Here is a 25181-nt window from a genome sequence, read left to right as displayed (position 1 = left end):
CAGAAGTACACGTTTTTCCACAATCTAATACATTTGAAAAATCATTTGTTTTTGTTCATAGACACCCTTTCGAACACTAGTTACCTATGTTAGCAGGGCATGAATATACAAATTTAATGCTCGGGTCAGTTTGTGCAACTGCTCGGCCGAGCACCGAGCATCAAAAATAGCGATGCTCGGTACCGAGAACTCGGGTTCTGGCTCGGCTCAGCGCATCCCTATTAACTACAACTAATCGCTAAACACAATTCTGTGAAATTTGACATTGTCTTTGGTACTCATGGTTCCTACGGCAAAGTGAACTGGAGTGAGTTACCTAAAAGGTTCTAAATCAGTTTGGGCATAATCGTATTATTTAATTTTGTGGCGAAAGTTTATGTGGGTGATAGGTCAACGCATGGAAATGTATTGGTTTGTAGGACTTGCAGAATAACATATGAAATCAAACATGCTTTACAAAACAGCCCTATCAGCATCGGGCTGATAAAGCATGCATTGCAATGTTGCAACAAAACATTGTCCTGGACCCTTACAAAACAAACGCCACTATACTACACAGTTATGGGTAGTACTAGTGATGCACCGAACCCGCCTAAAAAAGTTCAGGCCGAAACCGAATATTCGGCCACGAGGCCGAATAATTTCGGCCGAATCAGGCCGAACCTAAAATCCCTGTTTATATGGATGTTTTCAACTGAACCTTGGGTCGTAGATGCGAGTGAAGTGAATTATTCCAAATCAAAACCACTTTCACAATGCGAAAGTTTGACGAAACTTGTAATATTTTGTAGACAATGTGGCTCGTATTTTATAAACACAACAAGTAGGTAATTTATTACGTTTCGAATAGGCGAAAATGACAGTTTAGGCATTAACTCCACGCAATCAAAAAAGTTCGGTTTCGGCCGAATTTTCAAAAAAAGTTCGGGCCGAAACCGAAACATCGAAAAACAGCGTATTCGGCCGAAATGTTTCGGCCAACCGAAACTTCGGTGCATCACTAGGTAGTACCACAATGAACCCAAACAGCAATTTTTCGGCAACAAAACAACTCGTTAAACTAGGAGTAAATATTGGCGATCAATTGATATTGGTTTGTTGAGCAGTGCCACGGCCGGTTTACGAGTGAAATTTTATAGAACGTGGATACGCTAATACGCCTAATACCTTTTGTTAGTTTTCGGCAAATTATTTCGAGTTTTATCACCCGCCTTGACGGGAAATGCCTTCAGAGAAAGGTGGTTTATAACAGTGAGCAAACATCGTCATCTGTTTTCACAAATATAAGACGTGACTGGAATATTGTTTGTTACGCACAGACAACGATACACAGTTCGCAATTTTAGGACAAAACATGTCAACCTTTAGTAAAATAGTTTCTGTTTGAGTTGCTCATTAAGATTGCTTTGTAGCAACCAATAGTTGGTAGACAGAAATCCGTTTGTGGCCTACTTGTTGTATTGAGCATTTACAATACAAGCTGTTCAAACAGTAATTCTTACAGCACGTAACAGCTTAGCCTTAGGTATTTGATTGAAGCTGCGTAACTGTGTTTTTCAGGAGTAAGTTAAGCTTTAATCACTCAGTTATTTACAAATCTTACTTTTTAACAAAAACAAAAAAACTGGATTATTTTTTCAGTGTTGTTTGCCTTTTGAACATAAGCATTAACCTAGTCTACATACTTCGCCAGCTCTTCTTTTGCGACTATAACTACAGTGAAAACTGTTAAGGGTTAAATACACTTGGTTTCCATGGCTATCCACGTACCAGACTGCGAGACGTTGATTTCGAACTACCTTCTTACTTTTGTTGCAAATCGCAGCAATGCTTCTCTTTCCGAAGTAGAACAACTGATCAAGGAACAGCTCGGTCCTTGCGAGGACCAACTCTTTAACTATTTGTCAGATACCTTCGTTTACAGCCTCATCTCACTGTATTGCGTCATAATGCCGATTGGCTTTTTCGGGAATCTTTGCATTATCTTACTCATAGTTACAACGCCAAAGCTTCAGAAAAGCCTGAATTTTTTGTTGATGTCTTTGGCAGTTAGTGACCTTATCTTGACTATGTGCCTTCCTTGGACTCTTAATTACAACATATCGTATGATTACGTTCATGGGAATACCCTTTGTCGTGCTGTTCCTCCAATTCAAGGTAACAAACAACATTATGTGTTTAAAACCAACCAGGTTGTAGACATTTTTGTATTACAGGTACAGCTGTAGCCAGCTCCATCTATGTCCTAGTAGTTATGGCTGTAGAGCGACATCAAGCGATTGCCCATCCAACTCATGACCGAGCTCTCAGCAAAAAATCAAACATGGCAATATGTATTGCAGTTGTGTGGTGTCTTGCTTTATGTTTTCAGGTACAGCCGGAGACCATAACTAGAGCTATATGTCTGGTAACCATGCTTGATCAACATAATTAATTTTTTTCCAGATTCCGTTAATCGTTGTCGGACAGGATATATTGATCTGGAACGGAACCGAACCTTCTTCATTTCGAGGAATCAGCTACTACACTCAACTACATGCTTGTGGCGAGATTTGGAGCGAAGAACAAGCCTATTCGTTATCCATCGCAATCATTGTGATTCTCTACATTGTACCTCTTTTATTACTGCTGGTAACATACGCCAGAATTGGCTACATTTTGTCTGTACGACGGCCTGTTGGAAACATACTACCGGCCAGAGCTGCAGCTAGGGCTCAGAGAAGACGTCGCTTGTTGCTGCTGTTTGTTCTTTTGGTGGTTGTGTTTGCTGTGTTCTGGGGACCGTACTTTATTATTCAGTGTATCAAGGCCTGCCGTCAAGGATACTGTAGCATCGAAGCAATTGCTTATCTCCAATGGCTTGGACACTCCAACGTGGCACTTGACCCGCTGCTGTATGCAGCCTTGCACGAAAGAATGCGCGAACACTTCTTTATAAAACTTGGCTTGGTTAAAAAGTTGTTTCGTTCGATTTGTTACTGTAAATGCCGCAAAGTTAAAGATGAAACGCTGATGGTCAGGGTTCAGGAAATGGAAGCCAGCGACACAACGCAGCCTTCGTCTAGTAATCTGGCAACTGTATCACAAAGGTTGACCACTAATGTAAACACCAACATGCTAGCAGCTACACCCCTCAGTGACAATAGAACCTTGAAAACACCGCAATTGACCTTTGGTGTAAATTCCAATAACAGCGCACCTGTATTGCCAGGGGTCATCGTGGACGATTCATCGACATAAACAAATAAGGCTATCTTGTGAGTGACGCTCATATCTCCTCCTGTCAGCTACCATTTTCGATTAAAAAATAATAGAAAATGTGAACACATAATCGCTTTTGTTAAAATAGAACCTCGCACTAATTGTTTGTTTCTGTAATTGAGTACAGCGTGTAGAAACAGTATTAAACGACATGATGCGTAGAATTATTCTTAACATATCGCTTAACATAAGGGTTGCCGTATAACGTCCTTACTTCAAAGATTTGTCCTTATTTTAGAGGGCAATGTCTTAGAAAATTGTATTATTGTCCTTATTTTGTCTTATTTCTAACAATTACAAGTCAAATTCCTGCTGCAAGTACAAGTTAACCTAGACTCGAGCTGTCGTGAGATGCAAGTATTTTCTACCACCAAGAAGTTGCTGGAACAGATTGTTTCCGGCAAAAATATGGCATGTAATATATCATGGCACGTATCAATGCAAAGATTTGTTTAGAAACGTTAGTTCCGTTTGGTATTAAAATTTTTATTTTCGATTTTCCTTATTTTGGGGTCCATGTCGATGGCAACCCTGCATATAGCAGAGTAGCCTATTCAAAGCAACCAAAGAAATCCAGGTTGTAGCCTATCTTACAAAGTCCACAGGAATGTTTCAGAACAATTACCAATTGTAATTTCACATAATCATAAATCATGGTTAGTTTGCTGTATTCAACTGTGCAAAATAAAACAACGATTTGGCCGATTGGTATTTTCGGCACATGAACAAAATCGCAAACAGTAAATTTGTGGAAGCGCCCCTCTACTTGTAAAAAAGCGCCACTACAGCAATGAAGACACAACCGTATTGCAGCAAAATATGCTCATATAAGACTCCAAGAAATGTTATAGTTCACAGATTGTTGAGCGTTGAAGCAATTCGCTCTGAGGTAATTGCACTTTTTACTAGAAAAATCGATCAAAATTAACAGTCACTTAGGCGAAGGTAAATATCGCATACCGTCAATTTGGACTCGTGACTCGTGTAATAAAATGTTGAAAAATATTGATGTTTCTTGTCAATGTTGTAGGTGGTGCAAAAAAGAATCGATACCAGAACAATGCAAAGCACCAGCGATCGCTTTTAACTGTTAACAGAGAAATAAATATGGAACTTTGTTACGAGTAAGTGGCACCGGAACATTGTAAAACACGACATTAAAATCTGCATTAATAATGCACAAGAACGTTTCGGAGACGACATAGTATAAAAGAAAATCAAAATTTTTGAAGAAACCTTACAACAGTGGTTCCCAACCGGGGAGGAATTTTGAAACTTTATGGGAGGAATTTACTTTAAATTGGTTTGGAAATAGACCATTTAGCTCTGGGAAGGTTGGGAACCATTGCCCTACAACGTTACAAGCGCTCGAAAAGTTTTTTGACATCCAAAAAAAACGACCATCCAAATTGGTTTTGACCAACTTGTGAAGTGTAAACCGCTATACTTGATTACAAAGTTGGTAACCAACAAGTCTTCAAATCCGACGTTTAGTTAAACTACACAACGTACGTCCTTTCCGTCAGCTGTAAGCACATCATCCGCTACTACTACGACCCCGACATCACTGCGACCGCTAAAGGGCGTAGTCAATCCGTATTGCACCTGAGTCGTTCCAAATGCAAACCCCGGGATGGTTCCTGCTACAAGCGCTACTACTGGTTGGGTAGAACCTCAGACAGGGAGTGCCATTTGGCAATAGCTTTACGAGGATGGTCCATCATATCTTGCCAATGCAAAAGCTGTGCGCCACGACAGTACATAAAGGCGCCGATCTCCAAACGACCGTACTTGTGTTCGCCATGACGACCGCGGGTGACAGCGTTCTTAATGGTCGATGAGACTTTTTGCAGAGCGCCTTTGCCGCAGGTGGTGACAACTAGAAAAAAATATTTTGTATCGATCAGTTGAAGCGTTGGTAAAAGTAAAGTGTTTGTGCGAAGACTGAGATGAAATAGAGTCTTACATCTGTATGGTTGGAAATTTACGTATTTGGAAATGGTGTCATTCATATGTACAAAATTGATAATTTTTCCTTCACATGTGAATTGGAATGACACTTTACTTTACATTAAAAAACAAGTTATTCCTCCTATAATGCAGAGTTACGACGAGAAAGTATGTTTCGATGGCATTTTAAAAGGAAATGTCATCTTAAACAAGGTCACGTATTTTACAGAAGAAAAAACGCATAAGGTAGACTATAGTTTACAATTTTTGAACAATCAGCCCATTGGCACTGCACAAAAATCTGTAAAAAGATTTTTGTGCAGTGCTAATGGGCAGTGCTAATGGGCAGTGCTAATGCTGGGCATAACAGCAAAACCTGTTAAGCAACAACTTGTGCAATAGTTTGTCGAAAAACATTTCAGTTTTAGACAAAGAAACTTTTTAGCTTACCGTTGATTGAAAGCCAGGTCTTATCCATGTCTTTTGCGGTAACTTTAAAAGTGAAAGATTCGTTGTATTTTGGATCCGACACGCCTTCGTGTGTCACTGTCTTCTTGGTTTTAATTATGTTGTGGCCTTGTGTAAGTGTAACCCGCACAAATATACCTGCAATTAGATGTCTAGAATAATTGACTGTGTTTTAGTTGTCTCCGTGTCGCTTTAAAGGTCAACATATGCCCATTTTGATTGCAGCATTTTTTTTATTTAAGTGAATGTACAACGTCGTTTATAAATAACCCTTTTCCGCCTACAGTAATCTAATTATAAATACTATTGAGGGTTGTTTTTTAATTTTATTTGGGCGAATTCTAGAAAATATAAAATGGTCTCGTACTTGTTTCTTCCAAGTCCATTTGACGTAAGTTTTTCGCCTCTTGAACGACAACGGTGAGACGATCTAGGGTCGGATTGTAGCATAATGATACATTCAGGTCGCCCAACGAGTTGCCAGTGTCCCCAGGCTGTAAAAAAATATTAGGATGCAAATATATTTGAATTCTTCATGTTAAGTTTGTATTCAAAATATGCTTTAAGAAATAATACGTTGACCTTAGGTACACAAGACACGGACTTAAATAGTAGCTTTAATAAAAACCAAATTGCCAGCGATGTAGAATAAAACGTATTCATTTTATTAAACAGAATAAATATAAACGCGTATGTTTCCGCTTGTACATTATATTTTCGCTGATGATGACAATTGTTTTTGTCAAAACGTATGTTTAATAAAATGAATACGTTTTATTCTACATTGCTGGCAATTTGGATTTTATTAAAAAATTAAAAAATTATTTTATTAAAAATAAGTCGTTAGGGGAAAACACACAGAATTTAAACAGGTGCGTTATTTCTGTTAAACAAACTGACCAAAGGACTCACATATGTCACATTGTTTGTTTGTACATCTAACAACGTTAACTAATAATATGCAATACCCCACATTCCACTCTGTTTTAAATTTGAATATCATATACATGGAAAACTCACATGTGCAATATCATCCAAGTCCCTCCACATAACTTCATCAGCCCTGGTCGGATCCAAATCAGTAAGACTTACCAGAGCGTGACCGAGAAGATGACGTGTCGACTTACGTTTGTCGAGGTCGTAAACGGAAAGGCGCAAGCAGCGCGTTTTAATTTCGCTATCTGAGACCTGCAAAAACAAACGAATCTTATATTTGAATGAAACGCTCTAAAGGTTACGTCGTGTATTTACATGAACAGGGTATGGCAAATTTTAAATAAAACACGGAAATTTTGTTGGGTAAATAGCAAGACAAATTCGATGTATTGTTTAATAGGTTCGGTAAACGTAATGTCAACGTCGGCGGTATAGCTTGCTGCGGTGTCAAGAATACGAATTGCCTTATTGGCTACTCCACGAATGTATAATTAACTGAAGACATTTATTTCGAGATGTTGTGGCTATAGAATGCGTAGCCATTTCGTGTAACACAAAATGTCCGCCTTATTAACTGAAGGAGACTCTCAGGTATTTTGTTTACAACCAAAAATCGTTACTAAATGCCGCAACCACGAAACCTGTCATGTAAAATATTGCTTGTTTTCAAACTCATTATTAACATTATATTCCTCTCAGAGTATACGTAAATGAACTGTAATGGGTGTTACAAGTTCAGAGTAACGCTCTAACACACACCTGCGTGGTACGACAAAAGTGCCTCTGGCGGTTCCGTTTAGTGATGATACGCTACTGGGCTTACTTCTCACCTGAAAGACGAAGGATTCGTTAAAGAGGGGATTGTTTGTGCGAAGGCGGACTTTGGTCTGCTGTGAAATTCTCTCGTCGGGAAGAAGGAATATTTTCACGAAGCTGTCGCGGAGTGAGTTGTTATGACCTCGATTGCCGAGTTGCTTTACCTGCCATGTGTTAAAAAAACGTTAGCTAAACTGTCTATTTCAGCATAATCCGGGAAAAAGGTTGTTTCAACGTAAAACAATACGTCGAAAAATTTGCATTTTCGGTTCCATATGTGGCATGTGATGAAGTTTGTTTAAAAGATAAATAAACAAATACATTGTTTACACAAGGTAGAACGAGTGGTCATTTATAGAATGATACGTAATAAAACGTTTTACCCACACCATTGCGCGTCTGCTAGTGAAGTTTAATGGTAAAAAAACGCATTTTCAACCTACGAACACGTTTTATTCTCTAAACGACTTGTTCGCTGCGTTTGGTATAGGTATTGTTTTACACACATTCAGCTTTTCACCTATAACCACACATTCAAAGGCGAGATTAGCTACAGCCTATGGATGCTTTCTTTATCCTTATACTTAACAATGGGCTGGTCCGCGATATTAATTTAATTGAACTGGCGGCCAATAGCCTGAAACGAGTTGAGAACCACTGGCCTATAGCGTGCTTGCAATTGCCAAAATATTTCGCGCATTCGAGCAACACGAACCTTGATCACTCGCACAGTGAGGGATTCAACCGCTCCGTCGTACACCAGGGAAAACCACACACGACCGCAGCGACTGGGCGGCAAATCCTGCTCGCCACGCTCTGAGTACCTGAAACACACAGCAAGTCAGCAAAAAAACAATGCATCGGGCTAGGGGTCGACCTATGCTCTGAGGCAGTTGTGTATATTTCCCACACGTTTTGTTGCATGCTAATACCGCGGCTACACCTAATGATAACAAATACATGCGGTGTGGTTATTTCAATTATGGTGAAGAAGTGCAAGGGGATAAAAATGACTGCGAGAAATAACCTCGTTGCTCTCTAAATGCAAATATGATTTAGGTGGACATTCCAACAGTTTATTAAACCGCTTCACCAATAATTACCACAGCGCTGGGTAATTTCAGCCATTATGTCTTTATTACGTAGTTTCGTGTACTTCAAATTCGCAGACCAAAACAGAACAGAAACCGAAACTTGGTCGGAAAAATGTCTTACCTGTATAATTCGGGTTGTATTTTTCCTAACATGTTGTTGCGGAATTGTTCCGAAGAACTAAGCTGTGGCGAACTTGGTGAGCTTACTGAAGGTGAAATATTTTGGTGTAATACTGGACTTCCTGTAAATAGTTTAAAGGATACTGTTAGCATCCTAAACATTACATTAAACCCAGTAGATTACCTATTCTGACAGAAATATCTGGTTTTCTTTTTGGACATATACCTAAGTGTATTTTGTGTGTATAAGCAACGGTAAAAGCATTTAAATACACATTTGTGGTTAGAACTTATCAACAGGACGGAGAAAACGGATTAGACTGAGGAGCTACGATTGTCTGATACGGGGCCATATATTGTTACGTCACAGGTAATAATTGATTGCACATCGGCGTGGCTCGACAGATTCAATTAATTTTTTTTACGTAATCCATCCGCACACATTGCAACGCAATTCTTCTTTTTAAAACTAGTTCGGCAACTTTTTCCATTGAACGTATACTTTATTTAGCAACCCCGGGCATTCAAATCTTGTGCCAAGTATCTGGCTCGCAACGGCCCATCCCTAACGATTACTACCTACGCAAAAAGCACCAGCCTCACTCTGCAATAATTTAAATATTAATACAGTTTATCGTTAAGTGACTTCGAGTGCCAATGCTCCCTGTGATAGACACATGGCGTTTGAACTCTGCTTACCAATATTACTGTTTCTGTCATCCCAGATATCTTCCATTCCGGTATCGTCACTTGAGTTGATGTTATTTCGCGATCCCATGGACGACCTTGAACCGATAGAAGACCTTGAAGGGCATCTGCATGACGCTATATCCGGTTGAATCTATAGGAGAAAACACCCACTTAAGCATTCGGCTGAATGAAAGAATTCGATTTCAGTTTACGCTTTGTTTAAGTGGGGATTTCAAGTAACCGATGCCAGACTGGCTAAAATAAAACCGATTGTGTTTGCTATTAAACGGAGTGTGAATGCAAACGAGGTCAGTAAACAAACAAAAAATATTTTTCAATGATGTAATGGTCGGTTTAGCCCAGCGGTGTCCAAACTGGGGTCCGCGGTCCTTTAGGGGTCCATGAGGCAATTTTGGGGGGACCGCGAAGCGGTTGAAGTAGATCTATAATATTGTTTGGCGTCGGTTTGTGCCACTAAATAAGTTTAAATCAAAGTAGAATTGAGAATCAACTGTCTCCATTGCTTAACAATAGCCTTTATTGAATGACAACTATCAAAAATGTAATTGTTTGCGCACAATTGTAATGCTTTTTGTCTTGTATGTGATGTCACAAGCTGTGCTTGGATGACTTTTTTGCGCAATTTTGCATAACTAGCTAAAATCCTGAAATTAACTTTCATTTTTATGAAATACATATTAAGGCTTAAGGACCGCGAGCCCTCAAAATAATGGCAAAGGGACCGTTTTGAAAAAAATATCAAAAAGTTTGGGAACCGCTGGTTTAGCCGATCGGATATTGTTTACAGTGGATTGAAAATCGACCATACTCGTTCAAACTAAGTGTTGTTACGACTGCGCCTGTTACGCTCATCACGAACTGTTTTTGCTACGGATTTCGGTCATTGAAGATCGTGCGAACTTGGCCCAAGGCAGCGATACAAGGCAAAAACGTTTCATGGATAGCGCACTGAGGTTTGCCGTTCTGTAACCATGCACAAAAAGCGTTTCTCACGAATAGTTTTCGTGCTGCACTGGTACTTCAGTTCGTGTATTGACGCAAACGGAGAATACCGCTTGGTGCACTGAACCGCGAACAATGCGAAATCTAAGCTAACGAGCTTAAAGTCACAAGCTCGTATGCAATCATTCGGAAATGTCAAGGCTTTTGAACGCAAAACACAGGCTTTCACGTGTTATAGTTTGCACAGCACACAGTTCAAATAAAGCACAGTTTTACCTGCAGAGTTTCTGTGAGGCGACTCGGGGCAATGGGCGGAAGTTCGAAAGGAATATCACCGTGATGAAGGGATCTTGTGACGGGCGATCTGCCCCCAATCGGCGTGGATAATAAACCTTTTGGCGCCACAGGATGGATTCTTAGTATCGGTGATGTGTTGATTTGCAGTGTTGGTGTCTTGATACTGCAAAACACAACAAAACTCTAACAAAATACACGTACACAACCAAAAGTGAAACTAAGACATTATTGACTGAAAAACTTGAGCCGAATTACATTTTCCATGTATCTGACTGATGCATAATATGGAAATCAAACTTGGAATGCTGGAATCCACAGTCTGTATAAATCGTGACTCATTTTAAAGCTATTTAGACACAGATAACAAAAAGCATACAAACAATCACATTTTTATACCATAGCGGCGGAATCGCGTCACTGATGACAAGATAATTATCGTAAAGTTATTCAACATTCCACATAAAGGCGTGTGTTTGACTTACAACAGCATTTGGTGGTAAAACGCGATGCTATGACGTTGAGAAAAGCGAAGAGCATTGTAAAAACTTTGACGAGATAAGCACATGATTCGAATACGTCACATGTTTATGACTTTTAGGATTTACAAACTACCATTTTCTCAGCACCCCGAAAATCCCTTTTATCCGCGCTTTTGTTAAGGCGCGAGTTCTATTTTCAAACATTCTTTTGTGTTTTCTCTTCGAAGTGGTTTTGTCGGGACACAAGGATATCTATAATTCTTTTATCTCATAAAGTGCTTTACGACCCTCGGTGAACAAATTCTTTAAAATGACTTATCGCGTCATGAGAATCGCACCACACTATAAGAATATTATGGTGCAAACAACGCAAATGGATTTTCAGCACAATTTTTCTCGGTCTAGTTCTAAGTTATAGAGCCTTTGTTACTTTAAGTTGTCCCTAATAATCTGCATTCGAATATACTTACAGGTGATTGGGAACCACCACGGGTTCTTGTGCCTGCATGATTTGCTGAAAAGCTTTTTTGAACATAATCGCAAACGAGCTTGATAATTACAGCTTCTTCAGTAGATTGCTTTATGTTCAAAACACTATGCCTTTTAAATAAACCTTATGATACAAAAAAGAACAGAATCCAATTAGAACACAAACAAACTGGCTGCACCCATAGCTTTCCTTGAATTCTCCTTAATTCGATTCTCAAGACGCTTTAGCTAAATATTCAGACGTAAGCAATAAACCATAACTGGTATTGATTCTTAAGCGCAACGCCTGTCAATAAGTCACTCCATCTCCCTAATTTACAACCGTCCTCCTTTCCTCAAAGCATCAATTGGCAATTTTAATACCTGACCAATCCCTAAATACAAAATTCTCAAGAATGACCTGTAGTACAGTTTATTTCTTGTTGTAAATGCTTTCTCGTGTAGCCAACAACTGTTAAAGAAAGAAAAAACGTTCTATGTACGATCTGATAACAGTCCTCCTACGCCGGTTCTCGAGCAATAAACACAAAACGCCTCAAACATGGCGTTTTTGTTGGGCGCAGACGGGAGAAAAATAAATCCCAAGAACAGGCCGACCATGCACCTACGCGACTTGAGAAAGCGCCGGATTTTTAACACCTGATGTTAGATGTTTGTTTTGCTTGAGGGCGAATTCTAGGGCTGCGGCTAGCTGCTACATAATGTTAAGCTAAGCGGCAATTATAGACGCCTAGACCTAACTAATAATCTCTATCCTTATACAGACTGGACTGATTGCCTAGAAAATTTTAACGAAAATACATTTCGTCTGATAGAACCTGATCCTCGCTTCTATATTTGCCAACGTGACACTCTCGCTTTATTCTATCAGCCGTAGCGCAGTAGCCACATCACTGTTCGGCAACACGCGTTTTTCGTGTCGACTGCGGTCGCATCTGCAGCGCTTTCCCGGCGTTTTACCCGACCACAATTTCCCGCGATGGCGCAAAAAAACGCGTAACCAACCGCCTCTAAGCGCTCGCCGTCAAACTGCCATGTTATCAAGCGCTGCTGAACAAACTAGCAAAGCCAGGACAATGGGATCAGGGTGACGTCAGAAATGAAAAAGAGTGTTCCTGCCTAAAAGTGACGCATGGGCCACAACTTGAAGTCTTTTGTGTGTGACAGTTGTTGAAATAGTCGGCACACATTGCTTAAAGAGATCTTGCCACGATTGGCGCAAACCTTGACGTAGTTGGTTTTTTTGACAAAAACGTTGGTGTGGTCATCATCGCCAAAACAATAGTTTAAATAAACACGCAACGTTTGGTTCAATATTTCTGCAAGTCATCACCAAATAACAAAAAATGAGTTTTTTTCACGTCGAAAAGTTTGGAACCGTTTACAAAACACTTAAACAATAACATTAAGTGATGTTTTCAGTATTGTTTATTATTTGACCGGTGTAATTTTGTGCCTATATTTGCCTCTCTTGTTATTCACTAAACATACTGTTATATTAACTGATGGAGTTTATAGACGCCCGTTAAATTAAAACAGTTGAATCAACGCGTTGACTTTGACACCTCTAATTATCGCGGGTCGCATTTTTTTCGATCACTGTCAAATTGTCGCATTGATCGCACACAAAATTGAAAAAAGTTTAAGGCCCGCCTGCCTAAATACGCCGTATGACGTAAATGCATTTCTCTGGCAGATGCTTGGTTCCATCAATCACATTCAGTTTGAAATAAATGCAAAAAAATCTTTCATTTTAGAAAGTCAATAATTCATAGCAATTAAGGCTTAAACCTCCAGAGTAGGCGTTATGTTGAACTCAGAACAACAAACATGTATAATTTGACCGAATTTGAAAGCTAGAGAGCAAGTTTTAACATCCGGTTCGAATGCGAGAAATGACGTTCATTGGGCATCAAAAGCAAAATTCGAGCACCGTGCCACAAATTCAAAAATACAAACAAATCATAACAGCTGCTTTCACAAGGACACTCAGGGTCGACCGCTCGCGTTGCCCAAGGTACTTCATTCACTACAGTCGTTTAAGTCTGAGTTTGGTTTACCAACTGGTTTTAAAACTAACAAGACCTATTTGCACTCAATGTTAGCCACTTGTTGGCAATTTAAAAAGGTATAGAAATTAATATCAAACCTATTCTCTGTAGTCAAGTGGCGATGAAGTAGTCAATTTGTAGAGAACCAATGACTCGAATTGATTAATGCTTAAATAGAACATAATTAACCAATTGGTTAACAGGGTTATCACCCAATTTATTGTGCGGGGTGAAATTACTGGAATGCATGGCATAAATTGGCCTGTGATATTTGTTGGGTTTCCAACTTGCTATTTTTAGTTCTAGTGAATTTTCACGTTTAATTGCAATTAGGTTAACAATGTATTCTCTGAGATCTCGCGGGTTTAACTCAAACATCTATGAATTTTTTGTACAGTATGTGCCAATTAACGCATGTTAAAAGACGGATATAGCGCGGCAACTCTACGGAGAACCATTTCGTTTGTCCCCACGTCCGTAAACTGTCACAACGCTGATCGGATAAATCGATTTCACAAGGCACTCGACAATGCGGTATCTAAGACAGTCGGTTGATATTTGCACTAGTTCAGAAACGGGCCGTTTGTCTTACTGCGAATTCAAACAACCAACATACCAGTGTAAATAGGCACAGCATGCACCAACGACCCTATTGACCCAAACGTGCTCCCAACTGCGCTATAGCTCTTGCTATTTCCAACAGAACCTGTCACAAGTGCCGAAAACCCTCTTCTTGCGACATTATGTCTACACAACTTGTCAGTGTGTACAAGTCCATACACGATCAATAACTTTGTACAGCGTACATAAAAACTATTAATCAATTGCACAGCGTGTAAAGATCTTTAAAAAAAATTTGTGGCAAACCGTTAACTCAAAAAATTTCAAAAAATCGCTCGAATCCGGAAGTGGTGATTACTGTATAATTGTTATTATGGATGTTAACGCCTCGTAGGTTGTTTTCAAAGAGATCTTTTAATCCCAAAATTTGACATTCATTGGTCGGTTCAGAGCACCATTGACGAAATTTGCTGTTTACGACGTGCTTTCCAAAATTTGGTCGGTCCTAATAAGGATGGGGTAGAGGACACTGCTAATTTATCTTAGGCAGCCGGGAATATTTAACCCGGCGTCGATCAGTTGATACCTGTTCCCAGATCTAAACACGGAATGTCGGTAAACCGCACATTTGCCACCGTCTTCCGCTGGAAATCTGATACAACCAGAGTCACGTATAAAATACGTCGAAAGCCCAATTTTTACGAGATAAAACCATCACACAGATTTTAATAGAAAATCGTTCCTTTTTGTCGTAAACATGGGTCAACACCGTTTTTTAAGGATCCGGTCGTTATTAACGTACTTGAATTGGCTTATTAAAACGTACAGAACACATCGTAACACTTAAATACACATAAATTATCACAGTTTGCGGAGACATGCCTATTGCTATAGCATATGTGCTTTGGACATATTTCCACATACGAAATTTTCCTGCTAAAATTACTTCAATTTTGTCTTTTTTTAAGGTCTATATACATTAGAGCAGAACATTTTAAATATATGAAGCGGTCCTTTTTAAAGTTTTGTGACTCCTGCGTTAAAAATGTTTTGTTTAAGGCCCTCCATATGAAGTTTAGTTTTTCATGCAATTGTAATAAACGGTAGTTAAGTCACGTTCTTTGAAATACTTTCAAAAAGCTTGAAATATGACACGCGTGGCATTTATATCACTAAACACCATTTTATTACGTATCGTCTACGTTGCGAGGCAAAGTCATGGCTATGTCGCGTGCGTATACAGTTCCCCTAAATTAAATAATGTATGGGACCCATGCAAATGAACATAAATCATTAATGCTTACTGTCTGCATCCATTAAACAGACGTCAGCTATGGTTAAAGGTGTACCAGGTCATTTGGTGCGCGAACCGAGCCAAGGTTAAATATCTGTCATGTTCATGTTGAAAACACACCTACATTTATAGTGCGAATATTTGACAATCTATACGTGCCCACAAACAAAACGACATCAACTGTTCGAATTGAAATGATAAGAAATGTCCTAAAACGGTTTAAATCTTGGATGAACGAAAAACATATCGAAGTTAGGGAGTGTATAATTTTAAGATGAGCATCAATTCATAACTGGGATAAATCCCGAAATGTTCATGTAGACCAGCGATCGAGGCACACTCATATATGAATCATACTACGCATGTTTACCAAATCAGTCGTTCACCAAGCATTCCCATAGGGCAAGGCGCAGGCTAGAAAAAATTAGCTTGCGGTGAGATTCGAACCCACGGCAGGAGCCTTTCCGAGAGTGTATGAAAGTTTTCAAAATCATTCTCACCGTTTAGTCTCAGCGCCAAACGCAGATTCCAACTCATTGAATTTACTCGAAGACGTTTGTGATTCCAAATCCTCATCGATTTGTTCGTAGTCACTCGCATTGCTTTTGCTCCCAGGGCGCCACCCTCTGTTCACAAGACCGCGGCAGTAGGGAATGCACACGCGGATGAAGAGCGCGGCTAGTGACGCGAATACCAGAACGCAGCCGACCGTGATGGCGGTGATAGTCGCTGGAAAAGCAAAGGTGTATCGCTAAATGGTGGTGAACCAAAACGAAGCCAACCACTTTGTTAAACATACGCTATACCCGACTAAAGTCCTCTTTAATATAAGTTCCCTGTCAGGCATGCCTTAATTGGGTTTGTCTCGAGATTGAGAGGTTTAAACATTAACTTTGGAGTTATTCCTAGTGTGAATGTGGCCTTGCTGCGTCCGTCTACCCACCATGACATGTCGACAACCGTAACAAACCCTTCAGTCATAAAATTTGGAAAATTTATTGTACTTTCTGTTTGGTATTTCACCGTTAAATTTAAGGGAAGTCTAAGCGAATAGTTATGCCTATAAATTTATATTTCTGCAACTTATACTCTATAAACTTTAACAAGGCACATTTGTTTAGTAAGAATAGTAAAAAGCAAAAAATAATAGAATTGCTAGATAGCATTGCACTGAAATAATTCAGTGAACAACACATAATTTGTAACCCTACAGTCTTTGTAGACTGCACAACCTTTATTCAGTGGGGGCATTTACCCGCGCATGTTGCACGTAAGGGAACTGCGTGATAAGAGATAGGATTGCACCTGCCGATTGATTGATTTAAAATGTGTGCCATTGCTGCTACGCTTTGTGCACAAACACACCTTACAGTTTTACGTTCAAACCTAAATTCAAAGGTGTGCGGGGGTCCGTATTAAAGCTTTATATCTAAGGTAATATGCAATGTCATAAAACGATCAAACATGCCATAAAGTGAAAACCATAAATATCACAAAAGTAAAATATAAGATTTGTTTTATATTACTCTGTCTTGTGATATAGTGGATTTACAGTAAAACTCATTCTCAACTGGTTGTTACAACAATGCAAGGATGTTTAGGCGGGGCCGAGATGACTTTGCGTTTTACGGTTTAAGACTATACCGCGGTAGTTAGTAAAAGAGGTAAATTCTTCACAACAAGTTTCGGTAGGAGCTGGTTGCCTCAAACATTTTCCGGGCGAAATTATGCGGCGCGGCAAAAGCGATTTGATATGGAAAAAATCTATGTTTTCTACAATTTGTATTTCGACTGGTATCTTTCTAATTTCTGTTTTGGAACCGTAGACTTGTAGGTAGCACGCAACACAAAGCATATTATACACTTACCTATTCTTAACGTGGTTGCATTTCTGGTTATAAAATCGGAATCATCCTGTAAGGGAATATCTGTTGCCTCGATATTTTGAACGTTTTCTTCTCTGGTTGCAAACCCAAAAAAGTCGTCCGCCATCGCTCTGTGCGATTTGCTTAAATGCGGAACTTATTACAGCAAGTGCTATTTCTACGCCACAAGTTTTACCAAAACACAATCTAAAACCAAGCATAGTTCATCAACATTCAAAAAGTCAGACTTTCGCCGCATACTCATGATATAGGTTTCTTTAGACTATTTTACACTTTTGGAATGCAAAAAATTGTAGTGCTTACTGTCCAGCTGTTAAAGTAGGTAAGTATACTAAAAACGATGCTTTTTGACTTGCAAGTGAACGCTTTGCGATTCCCAGAACAGAATTACGCCAACTACAGCATACTACCTCTGCTTTGAGATTTTCGCTGCGCTACTTACAGCCGTTTTAAAGAAAAATGGTTAAGGCTTGAGAACCATTGCGCACTTTCTCAAGGGTTAAAAGATTAGACCGCGCTTCGGAGAGCAATTTTGTACGCTACGGGCATCAATAACTTTTCCTGTCGCCAAAAAATACACTGAAACCGGATTTGAGTTCTTGCGACTGGACGAGAATCAATTTGTTTACTCAAATCAAACTGAGCCAGCGCACTAGGTCACTTCAAGGCTGCCGCAAACCCTTCGTCGCAAAAGCCTAAACCCAAGGGTCTGACTCATTTTGTAATATTCCTACACACAAAAGCGGTTACTTTTGAGTCCTCAACAAGGGTTTTCCCTCTTTGAATTTCGTCGAAATTTGGCATAAAACTTTATTACTGGAACCACCGAATTCTCAAGCGCGTAAAAGATTATTGGTGGTGACGTAAGTTAGCAAAGAAAAAACCTTCGGCCATATTTCGTAACCTTGACATGTTATAATCTCTTACACAAAGATATCGGCCTTAGATTACACAGTGTTAGAATTCGAACCAAACGAAACACGATAATTTATAACAACAGTTAGACTGGTGGGTTTTAATAGTCAATTGCAAAAGAAAATCAATTGTTTGCTCACGTCTGATCGATTATGATTTTTCGCGAACAAGTACACTTTCGCGCTAGCAAATATCCGGGTTTTTATAGCACCTACTTCGCACCAACCTTTAGCAATTGTTATCTTCATTCATCAGCAAACCTAACCCACCCGGATTCGACTTTTTGTTCTGACAATTTTTTTGTCCAACACTTTCTTATACGCATGTTAATAACTTAAACCTGCCATTATTACACGATGCCGTTATAATAACCGTAAATACAACGCAAGTTGTATTTGCTCAGACTACATAGACTCACAACAGAACTGAACTATCTGGTCGTCACGCATCATTTTCTTTGCTCCACGACAAGTACCGAAAAGATTGTTTTTTTCTCTCAAAAGTCCCCTAAAGTTACGCCACAATTCTTAAACGGTAGTTTTTCGGTATCCCTCTTACACAACGCGAATGGAATTTTAGTTTCGATATTTTGCTTGTCAAAAAGTGCAAGGGGTTGTAAATTTTGATATTTTCAATACAAGCGTTTCATTTGCAAAGCAAATCTCATAAAAGGGCCATAAAAACAGCTTTGACCTAGTCCTAGACCAAAACGTATGTTTACTTTTCACGGTTTTTGCAAATGCTTACCACGCTTTCTTGGTGTCTGGCGTGACATTATGAAGGTGGTTATTAGGGCATTCAAGAAAAGCAACCCATGTGTTTCGTGATTGAGATAGTTTGAAATGAACAGTATCGGACCCTTCAACAGGCAGCATCGATATTCACTGAAAAATATTTTTCATTCTTAGTCATTTTTTTTGCGATTTTTTGTTTCCCTTTTTCCTGTTAATTTTATATCGATATTAACCTGTTTTTTTTTTTAATGTTACTGACCTCAAGTGTCAAATGTTATTGTGATTGAATCCCTGAAAGGGTCAAAGTTGCTACATTTGGATATTAGAAGTTAGTTGTAATACAAATGAAATTATCGGACTATTCTGTTATATGCCAACAGGATTTCCTTAAAATTGAAATAAAGTGTTTGTCGTAAACAATCTAATAGAACTTTCTTTACAGATGCGCCGGCATGAAATTCCATTGTCGTTTCCACATAGACCGGAACGCGATGTTACAATGCTTGAAAGAGTGGCATTGACAAATTGTTCCTCCAAGGTACAACAACAGTAAAACGTGCGTCACACTCTTCTAAAATCGGTTTCTACATGATGTGATTGGTCGAAAATATTTGTCTTGCAGTAAATTTGAAAAACAGCCATATTTTCACACTTCTTTTTGTTATTTGTGTGTGCCATGAGGGGTTTTCCAATTTGCCCCAGAAAGATCTCTTTGAAAAGTGCAACTACCATCACATGTTTAGGATATGATGACAAAATTCGGTTGTGCTTGGCAATGCTAGAATTCCATTTTGTTGTTTAATATGAGTCAAATTGATGTATACGTGTATATGCTGTGGTTTTCATACTGTACAGTAGTTAGTTACTGTGCAGTAACGTTTGAGAAAAAAAAAGTTTGAGAAACACTGAACTTGGTTATGTAAAAGGCCAGGTCACATATTTTCACCTAAAAGGCGGACAAAATATGGTATTATTTACAAATGCAATCAAACAAAACAAAGTTACCAAACCTTTCCCTTGGCCACGACTTGATCTTGTAGCAGTAATCAACAGCTTGAGTTGTATGAAACAATGTGATGTACAGCAACCCTGTCAACACCCCGACATGCAAAGCAAAAGTGACAAATGACCTTAACACCACGGGGTCACTCAACAATCTTGGTTTCTTCTTTGCTCCGTAATTAGCCAATCAGAATGGCGACGAAGAAACGAATTGCTCTGTGATAAACGAAGTGTTCGGGAAGATAACTGCTCGGCTATCATTAGGCTTTAGTGCCCCATGGAAGCAGTAACAAACATGAAAAAGCATTAGTATAGTTACTTAGTCTATATAGTTGAGAATAATAGGGGCAAATTTTAGCAGGTTTTTTAATTTTCAGGATTAGCAAGTTTGGTGTTATAGGCGGCTTTAAAAATGCCCTATGAGGTGTCAATGTCGGGAGGTTCCCCTTGGGGCTTTCGACTGTCTGGTGGACCCCTGAACTTTAAACCAGTTGTGGTATCACGGGTAAGTAATCGTCAGTAATTAACTTTGCATAAACAAATTTAAACCAAAAACCTGAAACAAGTTTTCCTTCATCAAAAAATATAAATCCAGTTTGGTAAGAAAATGTGCTTTCCCAAACAGTGGTTTCTCCTATTGCCGACAGACTGTTCATTAATCACATGGAGAGAAGTGGTATAAATTTAGTACTCAACACCTTTCAATTAGGTTTCGAAAACGTGTTGTTGCGTTACACCCACTCATACATTCTTTTTTATTTTCTGCAAGTATATGTGTTATGTCTGTGCCCTCTAAATTTTGTAATAATTTGTATTAAAATGTATGATTTTGATTTAGTATGGAACAAAGTCTTTACATAAAAATCTGCTACGGTTGGAGTTCAGCTGCATGAGTGTAAGTGCTTTTGTCAAAAACTCACATTTGATTCTAAGGTGACACCTGGCGGTAAAGCTGCACAGGCAAATGTGATGCAAGGAGATGTACTGGTTGCTATCAATGGTTTTGCCATCAGTGACAACGATCTGCCCGAAATCATGGAAAGGGTCAAGTTGTCTGGTTTGACGCTTCACATGACTCTATTGAGGTAAATAATACTTAAAAGTACAGCGGCGATAGCTGTAATTTAGTTTGTAGCCTGACTATTTTTGTGACATGCAAATTCAACGTGTCTTGTTTTTCCACGTTCTGTGGCTGTTTTAGCTACATTTTGACCTGTTAAGTAAAAAAAAATACCAGGCCGTTACTGTAGTTACTGAAGTCAAAACAATCAAAATTGTCCTCCTGTAACTACTAAAAAATATCATTTTTGTATTCATTAGGGGTTGCATAGCCTTTGTGTATTTGGTGGATGGCAAAGTAATTGGGCGTGCAGTAACGAGTACACATTTTGTTCCCAATCTATCAAACTTCAAACGAAATAAAAATCCCGAAAATTTGGGAAAGTACTTTAACGTGTTCCCCAAATTGCTTACAAGAGCACTTTAAATGCCCAAGCACAACCGCAAAAGTCTGTTGTTCCCTTTACCCCTCCATCTTCTGGTGCATCACTAATCGTTGTTATCAGTCATTCTATTTTGGGTCTGTGTCATCAGCATGGATTGCGACGACTGCTGGAAAACAGGGCCGACGTGTTTTAGGGTGCGAATGGCAGCTATTAACAGTTGTTGTATGCAAGGCATCCCTGCCCTGTCATCGCCAACTGACCGTTCGAAGCGGTCTTTGTTGCTGTTAATAATCATGTACTGAAATGTGTAGCTGTCCACGCTAAATCAAGGGTCTGTCAATTGGCAAATTTAACACTTTTATGTCGTTCCAACCAACCTCTTTTCATGCTTTTTTGTTTACATGTTTCATTACTTTTATTACAGTCAAGAAGAAATCGAACAAACACTTAACAAGAAACGTCACTCTGAAGCCAACTTCACATCCGTGTCAGAAATGTAAGACCAATAAATTGAACTAAATCTGTTTAAATCAAAGCAACATTTTAGTGTGGTATGTGGCAACCAAAATGCAACGCATTGTGTTTTTACAGGGAACGACCAAGAAGTCAACTAGTGATGACGCCCCTCAGGTAAATCATATTAACATAGAATATGATTATCATGGAAAGATTAAGGTTATGTAAAGAAAAAATAATTCTATAACTAACATTTTAATGTACAATGTTTTTCAGTGAAAGACCTTCGAGCCAAATAAGGTACGCATATTTATTACATAATTTAAGTATTTAATTGCAAGTTTTCTAACCATAAGTGACCTGAGAAACATTTACAAAAAATTTTGACCACCCACAGTAATTTGACATAATTTTTCACAAGAATCAAGTCAAGTTAAGATAATTTAAATATAGATCGCCAAAAGATGTTTTTATAAACGTAACCAGTCCAAACAAAAACTGTCAAAGCGAGGTGGGTTTGGTGTTGATGAATGGAACCGGTAGAAGGGATGCTACGAAAGCAGACACTAACGGGGTACAGATTGGCTCGAACAACATGCCAAAAATTACCATCAAAGTCGGACGAAGAAGCAAGGGCAAAACAAAGCGCGGTGATGCCCGCGATAGTCGAGAAAAGCGGTTAGAATTGAACACCACCTCCTGAAACACGCACTAGCTTGTTTTGCACTAAATCAATAGTCGCAAGCAAACCACATAACGTTTTGTCAGCTTTCACTTGCTTTTTTCATGCAAATAACCACCTTTTTTACACATGCACAGAGAGATATTGTTTTCGAATGTCTTACTAGTGAAAACAGTGCATATAAAGAACAATTTATATCCACACAATGTCTTGTCAGCTTTCGCTACCTTTTTATCTCAAAATATTCAGTTTTTTACGCATGTACAGACCGATAATGATAAAACTATTGTTCACGAGTGTCTTATTATTAAGAACATGTTTTGTCACCTTTCATCAGCTAAACCTACTGTTTACAAATGTCTTATTAGACGGTACATAATTTTTAAACTTGCTTTTCTCAGCAACGCTGCCCAGGAAGAAGTACGTAGTTCGACTCCCAACGGTGAACTGGTACCCAAGAGTCCCAGTCTCCTGCCCCCAGTCACTCGAAGTCCCAGTCCCCAACTAGCCCCAAACCCAGTTTGTGCAAGCCCCCAACCACCACCACCGGCGCCTAAACCCAGAACAAACAAGCCAAAGAAAGTTGAAATTGAGGATTTTGATGCAAAATATGATGACGACGAATCAACAACTAATGATAGGTAAAGCCAGCGTATGGTGAGTAGCCTATCTAAAATTTTTAGCTAATATGTATCCTTTTGTAACAGCGATGGAACTAAACAAAAGAAATTGCCCGATTATATTCGGCGACAAATGAAACCACCAAAACCAGCACCAGACTTCAAGCCACAAGTTCAATGGCTTCACGTAAGTCGATGTTTTACCACTTTAAAACGTTTCTGACTGCAAAAAAATAAGTTTGATATTTCACAATTTCAGGATAAACTGCGACTGAAAGGAAAACAACCTTCAGGAATGTGAGTAAACTATTTGTTTTCTAACATGTTTTTCTGTAAACCGTGACTTGGTATACGCCTTGCATAGATTGTAGAGTGATCATAGACAGCACAATTTATGAAAAACTTGAAATGTTATTTATTAAACTGTTGCTGCCAGGCATAGAGTATAAACGAGTATTGCTCTTCCAGCAGTTTTATTATAAATAATCGACGTTTCGTAGTCCCATACAACTGATACAAGACGCCTTCATCAGGATAATGCCATATCTTGCAAGACAAATGAAATGTCGTATGTTTAATATAACTTGAATTTCCTAAAAATGTATGAGAATTATTTCAGCACAAACCCTGGCAACACATTGAAGGTCGCAGCAGCTGCTTATCCATGTCAGCGTATCGAGATCGAGGGTCCTTTGTCAGCCACCATCGTGCATGCGCAATACAACACTCCAGTTGGAATGTACAGCGCCAATCAGATTGTCAACACACTCGTCAACACAGCTGCCGCTAGAGGTGCTGATGTGCCAGACCCAGCAGCTTTCGGGTTGGTTGAATTTTTTGTACATTAGGGCAGTGGTTCTTAATCTTTTTCCTTGCTGCACCTCTTTCAAATCACCAACCAACTTTCGCACCCACTTCTGTAATGTCTTAAATAACAAAACCATTGTAATTTAATTTTTATACAAGTAATCCCCGCACCCCCTAGGAACAGTTCTCGCACCCCTTGGGGGTGCGTGCAACCCTGGCTAAGAACCCCTGCTCTTGGGCTTTGGCCACTGTTTTAGACAATCTGCATTTGGACACGTTCTTACTTTTTAGCGTTTGTGGAGAAATCAATTAGTGATAACTCATAACTTTCTTGGTTAAGTTGTTATATTCATATTTTTAAAACTTGAAAAGTGAATATCTTGGACGACTTGATCACTGAAAAAATAACGCCATTTGTTTGTATTTTTTTGAAAATACCATTTAATTTTAGTCAGTGCTAGTATAAAATAATCCTTTTAGCATAAACAATTTTCACCTAAATCATAATTTGTTCTGCCTATAATCTCCCATTTTTAAGTGTACTTGGCTTGTTTGTCAGCAAAATGCAGCCCAAAAAACTAATTACAGAGTTTGTTAGAATTGCATCACCTTCGAGCCCTAACTAATACAAAACGATGTTCCCAATTTAGCGATCAAAACGTACCAGTGGATAAAGGCACTGCTGTCTACAAGCTGGTGCACAAGGAAGAACGGTCATCACCAGCTCCAGCACAATCGCGATCTATTCAGATTCTCGATGCACTGCTTGATTACGACGAAGACGCAATGCATCACTTTTAGCTTTGTGTCTAATCGAACGTTTTTTAATGACGCCTGCTCGATTTCGTGTGCTTTGCCTGCTTTATTTGCCGTGTACAGTAACAGATGTATATTTCGGCGGTTTTCCTAAAAAGATGCAAATAAATTACCCGAACTCACGTTGTATTATGCCACTGGTTTACAAATTACACTTAGGGATCAAATCGTCCCACTATAAAGCGCAAGAAAGCCACCGATTTTGTCATGTTTAATTTAACCAGAATTTCAGTCACGTAAAAACATAAACCAGACAGGTCGACCCAAATGCGGTCTTTGCAGCTGCAGTTCAGACAAAAGGAAAGTTATATATTCAGCTGACGCAATGATAGCCTGACTATTATTTTTT

At 39.0% G+C, this 25181-nt stretch overlaps 3 protein-coding genes and 1 long non-coding RNA gene across 5 annotated transcripts; 3 read left to right on the top strand and 1 right to left on the bottom strand.

Moving 5' to 3' along the window:
- Positions 1 to 1754: 1754 nt before the first annotated feature.
- Positions 1755 to 3240, top strand: LOC145237827 (QRFP-like peptide receptor). Its single transcript, XM_080100817.1, has 3 exons — positions 1755 to 2157; positions 2217 to 2371; positions 2446 to 3240. Exons 1-3 carry the CDS (start codon positions 1755 to 1757, stop codon positions 3238 to 3240), a joined length of 1353 nt encoding a protein of 450 aa, XP_079956943.1.
- Positions 3241 to 3912: 672 nt separating this feature from the next.
- On the bottom strand, positions 3913 to 11682 carry LOC145239233 (synaptotagmin-15-like). Its single transcript, XM_080102530.1, has 10 exons — positions 11545 to 11682; positions 10575 to 10758; positions 9345 to 9486; positions 8647 to 8767; positions 8147 to 8255; positions 7446 to 7595; positions 6700 to 6867; positions 6047 to 6173; positions 5662 to 5817; positions 3913 to 5140 (listed from the first exon to the last, which is right to left on the bottom strand). Exons 1-10 carry the CDS (start codon positions 11607 to 11609, stop codon positions 4917 to 4919), a joined length of 1446 nt encoding a protein of 481 aa, XP_079958656.1. The 5' UTR covers positions 11610 to 11682; the 3' UTR covers positions 3913 to 4916.
- Positions 7494 to 10645, top strand: LOC145239234 (uncharacterized). 2 transcript variants are annotated; one of them, XR_013862257.1, is made up of 5 exons: positions 7494 to 7558; positions 8601 to 8722; positions 8933 to 9015; positions 9371 to 9643; positions 10581 to 10645. It is a non-coding gene; the product is annotated as an uncharacterized LOC145239234 (long non-coding RNA). The 2 variants fall into 2 exon arrangements; XR_013862256.1 differs by having other exon boundaries at positions 8601 to 8737.
- Positions 11683 to 20361: 8679 nt separating the features above from the next.
- LOC145239160 (uncharacterized) lies at positions 20362 to 24954 on the top strand. The gene is made up of 10 exons (XM_080102447.1): positions 20362 to 20511; positions 20940 to 21091; positions 21876 to 21947; positions 22043 to 22081; positions 22184 to 22207; positions 22991 to 23230; positions 23297 to 23396; positions 23469 to 23506; positions 23829 to 24032; positions 24667 to 24954. The coding sequence occupies exons 1-10, from the start codon at positions 20419 to 20421 to the stop codon at positions 24815 to 24817; spliced, it is 1113 nt and encodes a 370-aa protein (XP_079958573.1). The 5' UTR covers positions 20362 to 20418; the 3' UTR covers positions 24818 to 24954.
- Positions 24955 to 25181: the final 227 nt, after the last annotated feature.

Source organism: Phallusia mammillata, chromosome 7 (genome assembly GCF_965637545.1).
Source record: "Phallusia mammillata chromosome 7, kaPhaMamm4.hap1.1, whole genome shotgun sequence".
Lineage (NCBI taxonomy): Eukaryota > Metazoa > Chordata > Ascidiacea > Phlebobranchia > Ascidiidae > Phallusia > Phallusia mammillata.
Note: the sequence above shows the minus strand (reverse complement) of the source record. Positions and strands in the feature narration are given on the sequence as shown.

Coding starts and splice junctions, on each gene's coding strand:
- LOC145237827 (XM_080100817.1), top strand. CDS start 1,755: ATGGCTATCCACGTACCAGACTGCGAGACGTTGATTTCGAACTACCTT. Junction 2,158..2,216: donor TGCTGTTCCTCCAATTCAAG/GTAACAAACAAC, acceptor TTTGTATTACAG/GTACAGCTGTAGCCAGCTCC. Junction 2,372..2,445: donor GTCTTGCTTTATGTTTTCAG/GTACAGCCGGAG, acceptor ATTTTTTTCCAG/ATTCCGTTAATCGTTGTCGG.
- LOC145239233 (XM_080102530.1), bottom strand. CDS start 11,609: ATGTTCAAAAAAGCTTTTCAGCAAATCATGCAGGCACAAGAACCCGTG. Junction 10,759..11,544: donor GTGGTGGTTCCCAATCACCT/GTAAGTATATTC, acceptor TGTGTTTTGCAG/TATCAAGACACCAACACTGC. Junction 5,818..6,046: donor AATGGACTTGGAAGAAACAA/GTACGAGACCAT, acceptor ATCTAATTGCAG/GTATATTTGTGCGGGTTACA.
- LOC145239160 (XM_080102447.1), top strand. CDS start 20,419: ATGCCCTATGAGGTGTCAATGTCGGGAGGTTCCCCTTGGGGCTTTCGA. Junction 22,082..22,183: donor CTAGTGATGACGCCCCTCAG/GTAAATCATATT, acceptor AATGTTTTTCAG/TGAAAGACCTTCGAGCCAAA. Junction 23,397..23,468: donor CACAAGTTCAATGGCTTCAC/GTAAGTCGATGT, acceptor TCACAATTTCAG/GATAAACTGCGACTGAAAGG.